This window comes from Octopus bimaculoides, chromosome 25 (genome assembly GCF_001194135.2).
Source record: "Octopus bimaculoides isolate UCB-OBI-ISO-001 chromosome 25, ASM119413v2, whole genome shotgun sequence".
NCBI classification, from domain to species: domain Eukaryota; kingdom Metazoa; phylum Mollusca; class Cephalopoda; order Octopoda; family Octopodidae; genus Octopus; species Octopus bimaculoides.
Window position 1 is genome coordinate 15943388 of NC_069005.1, and position 12720 is coordinate 15956107.

At 37.1% G+C, this 12720-nt stretch overlaps 1 protein-coding gene across 12 annotated transcripts in view; it reads right to left on the bottom strand.

The window, feature by feature from the left end:
* Nucleotides 1-12720, bottom strand: part of LOC106877382 (RIMS-binding protein 2) — an 888511-nt gene that overhangs the window by 591091 nt on the left and 284700 nt on the right. The window contains exon 1 of one of the 12 annotated variants that reach the window (XM_052976556.1): nt 4308-5267. The exons of the other annotated variants lie outside the window; for them this stretch is intronic. Within the exon in view, the coding sequence (XP_052832516.1) occupies nt 4308-4388 (81 nt within the window). The 5' untranslated portion in view covers nt 4389-5267. Of the gene's footprint in view, nt 1-4307; nt 5268-12720 lie in introns of those variants that run through there. 12 annotated transcript variants of the gene reach the window in all.

Consider the following 12720-nt stretch of genomic DNA (forward strand, 5'->3'; position numbering starts at 1 on the left):
CACACACATAGATACACATATATGCATTCATGAGCACACAATCATACTTGCATGTGCATTCACACATGCACACACACATACATGTGAACACACAAATGGTGCAAAGATATACGCATTTGCATGTGTATTCACACACACACTAGCAAACAAACATGCACACACACACACACATGCAAATGTAAAACATGCATATGGTTGCATGACAACTCACTCGTGCCTGCACATGTAAACATATGTAAGCCTGCACATGTAAATGCACACAGTGATGATTGCGTGTGAAAACACATTTGCATTTGTAAACAGACATAATATATAGATGCATAAATAAACACACATTTGCATGAGTAAACATACACACGTTTTTATTTATAGACATGCTTATATCAATAACAGATACGCGTTTGAGAGTGTAAACACAAATGCAATTATTAATGTAAACGCATACACCCACTTTCAGGTGTAAGCACACATATGCTGGCATGTGTTAACATACATATACACACACACACTATCATGAGTGAATATACACATACACACTGACAAGTAAATATACACACTTGCAGATATAAAGTACATACAAACACATACACTTGCACCTGTAAACACACACATACTATCATGTATGAACATACACACTTGCAGATATAAATATACATATATGCATACTTACATCAACAAACATACATGTATGCCTATATTTACACACATTGTCTGTAAAAACACAAACAGCACTTCTATGTGTTAAGGTATACATATTCAATTCCAGAATAGAAATGAAACATCAACAAAATATATAACAATTGGAAGAAGAAGAAGAAGAAGAAGAAGAAGAAGAAGAAGAAGAAGAAGAAGATGATGATGATGATGATGATCAATTCTTAGCAGTTTTAAGATGTATTATCTTCCATCATCGCTATCACCGTTTTTGTCATCGTTAAACAAAATTGCAGTTTTGTTTACCAACGAAAAGAAAACATTTTTCAACAACACATTGTTGCATCGTAGATCTATTTATAAACTATCACGGCATAATCATATATATGTTGATGATAGTCCAAAGAAGAACGTGTGTGTGAATATGTATACATATATACAACACACACACACATAAATAGAAAGACAGACAGATTCTTAATTTTCTTTGGCTGTGACAGATTTTCTTTAACTTTCAAATTCACATTTCATTTTATTGAAACAAATTAACGAAAGTAAAATAAAAAGTGGTCAAAACTGACCACCATTTGCTAGTTGTAGCAGTAGCAGCAACAGCCACAGCTGCTGTAGTTCTTATTGTTTACCAAGCAGGCCAATGGTCAAAGATGTCCCAGCCAAGCCCATTCTTACTGTTTCCTGTCCACCTAAAATTAATTTATTCAAGCTGTCCTGCACCCTGCCTTCTTTCTAAAGAAATTAGGGTGTAATTTCAGGGAGATTTGACTGCTGGATGCTATTCCTAGCAGATCAAGTAACTATATAAAGATTCCCTTTTGTTAATAGTGGTAGTAGTAATAATAATAATAATCCTTTCTACTGTAGGCACAAGGCCTGAAATTTTGGGGGAGGGGGTAAGTTGATCACAAATAATAATAATCTTTTTTACTAAAGGCACAAGGCCTGAAATTTTGGGGGAGGGGGAAAATTGATTACATCAACTTCAGTGCAACTGGTACTTATTCCATCGACCCCTAAAAAGAGGATAATAAATAATAATAATTTAAACTCAGAATGTAAAAACGGGTGAAATGCCGCTAGACATTCTACTATAGGTAGAAGGCCTGAAGTTTTGTAGGAGGACACTATCAACTACAAAGACCCCAGTGCTTAGTTGGTGCTTATTTTACTGACACCAAAAACAAAGAAAGGCAAAATAGACTTCAGTGGGATTTGAACCCAGAATGTAAAGACAGACGAAATGCTGAATAATAATAATAATAATAATAATGATTTCAAATTCTGGCACAAGGCTAGGAATTTCAGGGAAGAGCATAAGTTGATTACATCAACCCCAGTGCTCAACTGGTATTTATTTTATCAACTCTGAAAGGATGAAAGGCAAAGTCAACCTCAACAGAATAATGATAATAATAATAATAGTAATGGTAATAATAATAGTGATGATGATGATGATGATGATTTCTTTATTAACCACAAGGTTAAGAAAACATTATGAACAGTACAAGACAAAACAAAAAAATGTGTGTGTGTATGTGAGTGTGTTGTTGTGAGGGTTTTGCATGTAAACAAGACTAACATAATAAGAGAAAAAAAAATCAACAAAGTGTAATCCTCAATAGCGAAGAGACATTTGGGAGCTGCTCATGGAAAAAAACCTCATAAAAACCATGGACCCCCTTGCTTTTGGAGCAGGGGCCTCTTATCCTTCCTTTTCTCCCAACTACAGGGATATGCTCAGGGAAGGCCTATTCACTTGCACCATTCTTGCCACTTTCATTCACCTTTCAGCAAACTGGTCAGAAGACAACACTTCCGTCTCTACCCTTATCTTCCTTTTCAAATGAAACTTGAAGTTCATCAGGGATTGGCCAAAGAGAAAAGTGCTGGACTTCAGGTCCTTCAGTCTCATCCACCAAACAACCTCTTTTGCCAAGGCATATAAACACAGCCTTCTCTTCCCAGTTAAAGGAAAGCAGTGAGGCTATCTTCACAATGGATTCAGTTGACAGCCAGATTTGTCCCACATGCAACAACAGGTGGTCAACATAAAGCTACAGGTCAACAATGCTCAAGCATTCAGGACCATCTCATCATCCTGCGCACACCTTGGACATGCCCAGCGGCTGACAGCACTTCTGTGCCTGTAAAGTTTGTCTCATAGGCAAAGCTCCCTAGTAGCATTGTCAGGCCAGAGATTTTTGGAAATTATCTATTGATCCTGGGCCAAAAGTTCTCTGGAAAAGAGCATCTAGCTGATCTCCAATGCCCAAGGTCTCACCAAGAACATTGTCACACCTTCCCTCCATTAACCCTCTTTAGAAAGCTAGAGTGGACATTCCACTTATCACAGTTCTGACTGGCTGAGGGCTGTAAGTGGTTGAAGACATTCCATTTCCCAAACACTCCACCTCAGTCTCTGTTTTACCCAGGACCTCAGCTCTGTTAAAGAAACTAGCTGGGGAAATACACATCTGGTGAACGGTGACCACAACTGTTCACTGCCAAAAAAGCATTGGAGATGTCATAGCCTCAGTGTATGTCTGCACATCATCAACCACAGCATGCCCAGGTCACCACACAGTGAGTGTTGACAGCAGATAGACCACCTGACCATCAGGACATGTTCCTTCTGCAAGAAGCAGAAAAATATATGCTCCAACAATGGTGGCCAGGACAAGGCACAACAGTCAAGTGGTAATAGATGATGGATGCAATGTACGCGTTAGCCACCTCTGCCCAACCTTTCAAGGATAGCTTCCTCTTGGCCCACTTCTGAGTGAGAGTAGTCACCCTGCTCATTACCTCATCCCAGTTTTTGTCTATCTGGAGGTCTGGACAAAACCAGACCCTGAGTATCTAATTTAGGCATAAGGCAAGGAGTTTTGAGTCTTTGACTAGTACTTTATTGATACCAGTACTTGAGTGGTACTTTTTGTAACTCTCAAAAGGGATGAAATGCAAAGTTAACTCTGGTATGATTTGAACTCAGAAAGTAGAGAGTATGAAGAAGTATTGCAAGGCATTGGTGTCTGACACTCTAATGATTCGCAGCCCTTAATAATAATAATAATAATAATAATAATAATAATAAGGCCATCAATTTCAGGGAGGGGGTTTGTCAATAACATCAACCCCCAGTGCTCAACTAGTACTTATTTCATTGACCCTGGAAGGATGAAAGGCAAATGTCAACATTGGCGGAATTTGAACTGAAAATGTGAAGAGGCAGAAAAATGTCACTAAGCGTCCTGCCTAACATGCTAACGTTTCCGCCAGCTCAATGCCATGATGATCATGATGATGATGATGATTTCAAATTTTGGCACAGGGACAGCAATTCTGAGGAGAGGTGGGGTAAAACAATAATAGCAGCATTGGTAGATATGAAGAAGACTACAAATAAAACTTAACTTTAAGACAACCAAAGAAACAAATATAAAAACATTACCAAAGTAAACAACACCAACAACATCAATAAAATTAAACATAAATCATAAATAAAAAATTAATTTTGCTTATTGGTTTTTTTTTTTTTTTTTGCTAAATATGTGAATGAAAGACAAGTAGAAGATGAAGAAAGAGTTTAAAAAAAAATAGTAAAATCAAATGAAAAAAAGGAGAAAGATATTTACTTGGGTGTCCTGTTCAGGACAGACACATCGCGAACCAAGACTAGATTTCTTGCGTTTATCCTTTTTGTATTTTTTCCACATTTCTGACTCACTGATACAACGTGACAAACAGATTTAAATGTTTTACTTTCTTCACCTGGTTTATTATGGGCTTTTGCTTTTGTTTGCCTTTTGTTTGGGATTTTTTCTTTTTTTTTTCTTGGTGGGGAAGGGGATTTTTCTTACTATTTATAGTAATTTGGTATTGAAAGTGAGGGCATTTTACCTTTTTTTCCTTCACATCTAGGGTGTTATTTTTTAGGAGGGGGGTTCATTTGAAATAAATGATTATATATATATGTATATATATATATATATATATATATATATGAGAGATAGAGAAACAGAGAGAGAGAGAGATTCATGCACACACGCTTGCAATGAAGGTATGTGTGTTTATGTGTTGTATTTATGCACTTATACTTGCAATGAGGGTATGTGTGTTTATATATACTTATGTATATATATATATGTATGTATACACACACACACACACACACAATTATAAGGAAAAGTGTGTGAGTGTGTCTGTGTGTATATGTATATATATGTATGTATGTGTGTATGTATAGTGAGAAGTAAACTCAGAGCAATGAAATGATAGTAAAAGAAAGCAAAACTAGAAAGATGATAGAGAGAAGAAAAAAGCTAAAAGCAAAACAAGTGGAAGTATAAAAAAAGAAAACAGAGTTATGAGTATGTGTTTTTGCGTGTATGCATAGCTATATGTGTGTGTGTATGTTTTAATTATCTTACCTAATTAGGCACCCCCCCAAAAAAAAATTGGCTCCCCCCCATGGGGAGAACAACACGATGAAATGTTGAATGTATTGTAGAATTGGTGTATCCTTCCAGAAAACAGTCCGTTTAGAAAGCTGCCGAGAAACTAACCTGTATTGCAACAGGAGTGTGGTTATTGAAGGCAGCAGCAGCAGCTGTGTGTACTGTCTCACATACATGTACAGACACACACACACACAGGGAAACTCAGACGCATACAAATACACATAAACATATACACATAATCGTATACACACAGAAACCTCACACATGCATGCATACAGACAGACATCAGAGATTGACATATACACAGGCACTGACAAACGCGCACAAACCCATACATGCAGACATATAATAATAATCTTTTCTACTATAGGCACAAAGCCTGAAATTTGGGGGGAGGGAGCCAGTTGATTAGATCAACCCCAGTATGCAGCTGGTACTTAATTTGTCAACCCCAAAAGGACGAAAGGCAAAATTGACTTCAGCAGAATTTGAACTCAGAATGTAGTGGCAGACGAAATACCGCTAAGCAATTCACCCAGTGTGCTAACGATTCTGCCAGCTCACCACCTTAGAGACATATAATAATGATAATAATAATAATAATAATAATAATAATAATGATGATAATAATAATAATAATAATAATAATAATAATAATAATAATAATCCTTTCTACTATAGGCACAAGGCCTGAATTACATCAACTCCAGTGTTTCACTGGTACTTAATATATCGACCCCGAAAGGATGAAAGGCAAAGTCAACCTTGGCAGAATTCAAACTCAGAATATAGTGACAGGCAGAATACTGCTAAGCATTTCATCCCATATGTTATCAATTCTGCCAGCTCACCATGATGATAATAATAATAATAATAATAATAATAATAATAATAATAATCATGGTTTTAGATTTTGCCACAAGGTCAGCAATTTTGGGGGAAAGGATGAGTTGATTACATTGACCCCAGTGTTCAACTGGTACTTATTTTATTGACCCCTAAATGATGAAAGGTAAAGTTGATCTCGGTAGAATTTGAACTCAGAACATAGTGATGGGCAAAATACCACTAAGCATTTTGTCCAGTGCACTAATAATAATGATAATGATAATAATAATAATAATAATAATAATAATAATAATAATACATGTATACAGAAACAAAGATGTCTTTTTTGTTTTGTCTTTTTTTCAATAGGAAATCTATTAAAAGTTATTATCTATTATCCAACTACTTGGCAAAAATATAATCCTAACTGAAGTTAATGATTTTCCAACAGGGACTCAGCTAAACATTCAAGGCATCATTCATTACCAGTGTGCATGGCTTTGTGGTTAAAAAGCTTATTCAGCAACCATGTGATTCTGGCTTTAGTACCATGGTGCAGCACTTCAAGTGCTTTCTGTCATGGTCTTGGGTTCACTAATACTTTGTGATTGAAATTTCAATTAATTTTAGGTGGACAGAAAACAGTAAGAATGGGCTTGGCTGGGACATCTTTGACCATTGGCCTGCTTGGTAAACAATAAGTGAAAAACAGAGACTGTGCAGAAGCACATGTGTGTGTGTGTGTGTACATGTATGCATCATCTTCATCATCTAACGTCCATTGTCCATACTGGCATAGGTTGGACGGTGTGACCAGAGTTGACAAGCTGGGGGGCACCAGACTCCAGTCTGATTTGGTATGGATTCTACAGCTGGATGTCCTTCCTAATGCCAACTCCTTTACAGTGTGCTGGGTGCTTTTACATGGCACCACATGGGCACTTTTATGTGGCGCCACCCATGTGCTTTTATATGGCACCGAACAGGTACTTTTACATGGTACTGCACAGGTGCTTTTATGTAGCGCCACATGGGTGCCACACAGGTGCTTTTACATGGCACTACACAGGCGTTTTTACATGACACCACTACAATGTGCATTATTATTGAAGTAAAAATCAAGTGGAGAACAGGCAGAATCATCAGCACACAAGGCAAAATGCTCATGAGTATTTCATCCAAGTTTATGTTCTGAGTTCATATTCCACTGAAGTCGACTTTGCTTTTCATCCTTTTGGGGTTAACAAAATAAGTACCAGTTGAAGACTGAGGTCAATGCAATCAACTTAGCACCTCCCTTGAAATAGCTAGCCTTGTGCCAAAATTTGCTATCAGTATTTCATCCATATTTATGTTTGGAGTTCAAATTGTGCTGAGGTCGACCTTGCTTTTCATCTTTTCAGCGTTGATAAAATAAGTATCAGTCAAGTGATGAGGTCAATGTAATCGATTTCCCCCTCCCTTCAAAAACTGCTGGCTCCATTGCCAAAATTTGAAATAAGGTAGAATTGTTGGTATGCCAGACAAAATACTTAGCAGCGTTTCTTCCAGCTTTATGTTTCAAGTTCAAATTCCACAGAGATCAATTTTACCATTCATCCTTTTGGGGTCAATAAAATAAGTACCAGTTGAGCACTGGGATGAATGTATTCAACTTACCCCCTACCCTAAAACTGCTTGTCTGGTGCCAAAATTTGAAACAGTTATTATCTAGTAGAATAATACATAGTCCCTTGACCTATGAGGGAAGGCAGTAACTGATGATGATGATGGTAATATATATTTCATCAGTGTGTATCAACAAAGGTTGTAAATATTCGCAAGAAAAAAAATTAAAAGTATTGCTTCTCAAAGTTCCTTATTTTTCTTTGATTCAGTTTCTGGACTGTGACCATACTGAGGCACCACCTTAAAGGATTTGCTCAAATAATCCATCCCAGTACTTATTGTTACCACTAAGTTATGGAGACATAAACAAACCAGCATTGGCTGCCAAGCAGTGGTGGAAGACAAACACAAACACACACTGACCATTTATGCACTCTCCTGTCTTCTAAAACCCACTTTCTCTATCTCTCTCTCTCCACTTCTGGTCATTTCAGCCATGTAATGACACACATGCTTTCCTCGGACTATTCTTTTCTTTCTCTGTGGACCTTTCCTCTTTCTTATTTCTGATAAAGAACTATGCCTGAAATGTCATTCCCCCCACCCCACCCTGTTTTTTCCATCTTAAATTTTCTCTGAGCATCAACCTAATGCATTCACTGTGTGCATCCTTTAGGCTTTTATTGCTTTTATTTGCCTATATATATAGGTGCAGCTGTGGCTGTGTAGTAAGAAGTTTGCATTCTGGGTTTAGTTCCAATGAGTGGCACATTGGGCAAGTTTCTTCCACTATAGGCTTGGGCCAACCAAAGCCTGGTGAGTGTATTTGATAGATAGAAACTGAAAGAAACTTGCCATGTGTGTATGTGTCTGTGTTAGACCATTGCAACCACTTGACAGCTGGTGTTGGTGTGTTTACATCACCATAATTTAGCAGGTCGGCAAAAGAGACCAATAGAATAAATACAGGGGTTAAAAAAACAAAGTCCTGCAGTCAATTCATTTGACTAAAATGTTTCAAGGGGTGCCCCAGCATAGCCACAGTCTAATAACTGAAATAAGATATATATATATATCTACACACACTGGGCTTCTTTCAGTTTCCATCAACCAAATCCACTCACAAGGCACTGGTCAGTCTGGAGCTTTAGTTGAAGATACTTGCCCAAGTTACAGACACTTTCATGTCACACTATGAAATACAGTGAATCTGTGATTGGACCATTGGAAACTTAAGAGAATAACAAAAAGAAAAAGAAAAAGGAAAGAAAATTGATTGTATATAATTCCTAAATGTTTTAAATGAACATAGACCAACTAAGTCCATGATCCCAAACTCTTAATAACCAATATTAATATTAGCCATCAACATCAATATGAAATAAATAGTTATGTGAGCCAAAAAATTGCCAAATTCACCATACTAAACCATAATAGATTCAAAAATAAATTTCAAAAAATTATCTTTGACAGAGAAATTACTTATTTCTACTGTAGCTCTTTCTACATTTCACCTATTTTCATCTCCCCCACTGTTTTCCAGCTCCTTTTGATGATTCCCACCTTCTCTTCTAAAAGGTAACTAGTTATACAGCTCTACTACAGCAAAAAGTCTACTCTGCTCAGGCCCCTTCATACTTTTACCCATCTTTTGGATGATGGCTTAGCTGGCCAAAACTTCTAAGTCATTTTCAATAGTATTCTTGTATAAGAATAATAAATTTGTACTCTACATGAGTATAGAGCAACCCATCAGGAATTATCTAAAATTGTTTTCATTATAACTGAACATAAAAACAAACATTAATACACACACACACACACACACACACATATATGGAATGATGAGAATGAGTGCTCAACATCGCATTGGTGGATAAAGATACTTCATTTGTGTATTAAGGCTACTATTGGATTCATGTTAAGGAAATTCTCAACAATTATCCAAGCCAATTACATGAAAAAAAATGGTGTTTGTCTCCATTTTGGTGTTTTAATTCAACAGACTTTTTTCATTTTACACCAACCAAATTCACTCACAATGATTTGGTTGACTTGCAGCTATAATAGAAGACACTTGCCCAAGGTGCCACACAGTTGGCCTGTATCGAAGGCCACATGGTTGAGAAGCAAGCTTCTGACCACACAGCCATAGCTGCACCTGTCTGAAAGAAAGAAAATGTTTTTTGAATTGTAAATGCTGCAAGCATAGTTGCAGAGTTAAGACAACATGGTCTTAGATGTGATCCTACTGAGCAAGAATTTTCTGTTATAGGTGCTGATATGGCTATATGAGTAATAAGCTTGCTTCCCAACCATGTGGTCTTGGGTTCAGTCCCACTGTGCAGCACCTTGGGCAAGAAGAGTCTTTTAGAATAGATGTGGGCCAACCAATGCCTTGTGAGTGGATTTGGATTTGGTAAATGGAAACTGAAAAAGGCCATACATGTGTGTGTGTTTGTGTGCATGTGTTTTACATGTGCAGTATGTGTGAGTGTGTGCACATTTGGCCACGACCACCTGATGACTGGTTTGGGTTTGTTTATGTCCCCATATTTTAGCAGTTCGGCAAAAGAGATCAATAGAATAGGCACCAGACTGTCAAAGTACTAAGGCTGAAGTGGTTAAACCCTTCATGGCAATGCTCCAGCATGACCACAGCACAACAACTGAAACAAGTAAAAGAAAATAAAAGACGAAAGACAGCCTCAAGTTGACCAATACCTTGTGAGTGATATTTGGCAGGTTAGAAGCTCTGCAGAAACCCGTTGCATATCTTTGATTTGATGCACATCATTGGAAGATGTGCACATCAAAAGTTTAAACTGGTGCATTGAAACAAATACATATTTCATGCAATATTTCTCTGCCAAAGCTGCAAAGATGCTCTCTTGTCACTAATGTCGTTGAAACTGCTACAAACCAGAGACTGGTCCATTGTAAGCTGATAATCGCAAATGACATATTGATATATTGTTCTCAAAATGCAAGACATGTGGTAAAAAAGAAATTTAAAGATATATACTCACCAGAGAATTCTGCGGGGCAGAGAAAAAAAAACAAAAAAAACTGTTCACTTTATGCTTTTGAAAATGGCAAATTTACATATTTTAGAACAAAAAAGTTCACCATCCTGCCAACACACATACACACAGTGATGTGTCAAGAACATTTTTCCAAAGATAAAAGAATTTCCTATCAGCAACAAGATGAAAATCAGGCAGCCGGTAGTTCCCAGACATTAGTCATTAGACAACAGCAAAATCATTTGAAAATAACCATTTCTTTCATTACTTTGACAGATTCACTTTAACAAACAAGCTTTGCAATTAGAATAATTATAGCCACATAATATTAGCTGTTAGTAGTAGTAGTAGTAGTAGCAGGAGGAGGAGGAGGAGGAGAATTTTAAAGAATCGGTGGAGTATTGGGCAAAAAAGCGTTAAGTGATAAATATTGCCATGTCATTCTTTCATGGTTGATGAAAATAAAGTACCAGTCATATACTGAGGTAAATATAATTAACTGACTGTTCCCCCACCACCACAAATTTATGGCCTTCTTTCAAATATAAGTAGTAGTAGTAGTGGTGGTGGTGGGGGGGATTGCAGTGATAGTAGTGGTGGTTGTGGTGGTGGTGGTGGTGATAGTGGTGGAGGTAGTGGTGGTAGTAGTAGTGGCAGCAGCAACAACAGTGATAGTGGTGGTGGTGGTGGTGGTGGTGGTAGTAGTAAGGCAATGGACTGGAAGAATCAGTGAAGTACCAAGGGGGAATAAAAAGCCTTATGGCATTTCTGTTCTGAGTACAAATCTTGCCAAGATCACCTTTACCTTTCATCCTGCTATGGTTGATAAAATAGAGTACCAGTCACACATTGGGGTCAATATGACTGACTGTTTCTCATACCACCACCACCACAAATTTCTGGCTTTGTGCCTTTCTAAGAAATTATTGCAGCAGCAGTCATATTAATAGTAACAGCAGCAGCAACAGTAGGTGGAGGTGTAGCAGCAGCAGCAGCAGCAGCAGCAGCAGCAGTAGTAGTAGTAGTAGTAGTAGCAGCAGTAGCTGCAGCAATTTCGTAATTTATTGAATAATTGGAGAAGATCTGAAGACTCTTCAGAAAGTGATTCACAGTAGCATTATCTGAAATGTTTCCATTACGTTTTTCTGGGCCATTTCAGGATATTGCAAATTTAAAAAAGAATAAAAGTCATTTGCATATGCACACATACTCCTATCCGCAGGATATTATATACTGAAAAGATGAGACATTTATTTGTGCTGGCCAAGTTGTTTGATGAGAAGAACCATGTACAATATTTTGGTTTTCTTTATGTTCAAGAGCCATAACATATATGGTTTTTACACTTTTGCTTTTAAAATTATAAATATGGAAACGTAACCACTACATAGTTGTTTTACTCATCACAATTTAGTCATTCTTATATCCATTTTTCCATAATAGTAGAAGACACTTACCCACACAGTGAACTGAACTCAAAACCATGTGGTTGGGAAGTAACTTCTTTATCACACAACCATGCCTCTGCATATTTGTATGAAGTGGCATCAAAAAGTTCCCAGATTAGTTCTGTAGCACACCAACAGATGGCAGCAGTGAGAGCTAGCAATGACTTTCAAGAGGCACTGTGCCATGCAATTAACAAGGAAAAAGGAATTTGACTTTTATCATTGAAAGGTGCCAGTTTTGAAAACTGTGTTCAGGAGCAGCTCCCCTATTAGCTGTGTCACTGAGTAACTTTCATATATTTCAGGCACATCATCAGAAGTAAACAGATTAGAGAAATGTAAATTTACATAGATCTTGCCATGTTGATTGCTGGTTTGGCAAAAGAGACTGGCAGAATAAGTACCAGGCTTTAAAAACAAAAAAGTACAGGGGTCGAATGGCTGAAACAAGTTAAACATAAAGATGAAAAATGCTGGAATACCTCTGATCATAGGCCTATTAAAACCCAGGGTTAAACATTTCAGCCAATACATTGTTATCAACAAATGTATATTTACAGCAAAAATAGTTATAAGATAGAAAACATAGGTACTGTTATCCACTTTGGTCTATACAGTGAGTTAGATGACTATCTCCCCATATACACACACACACTCATATATATATATATATATATA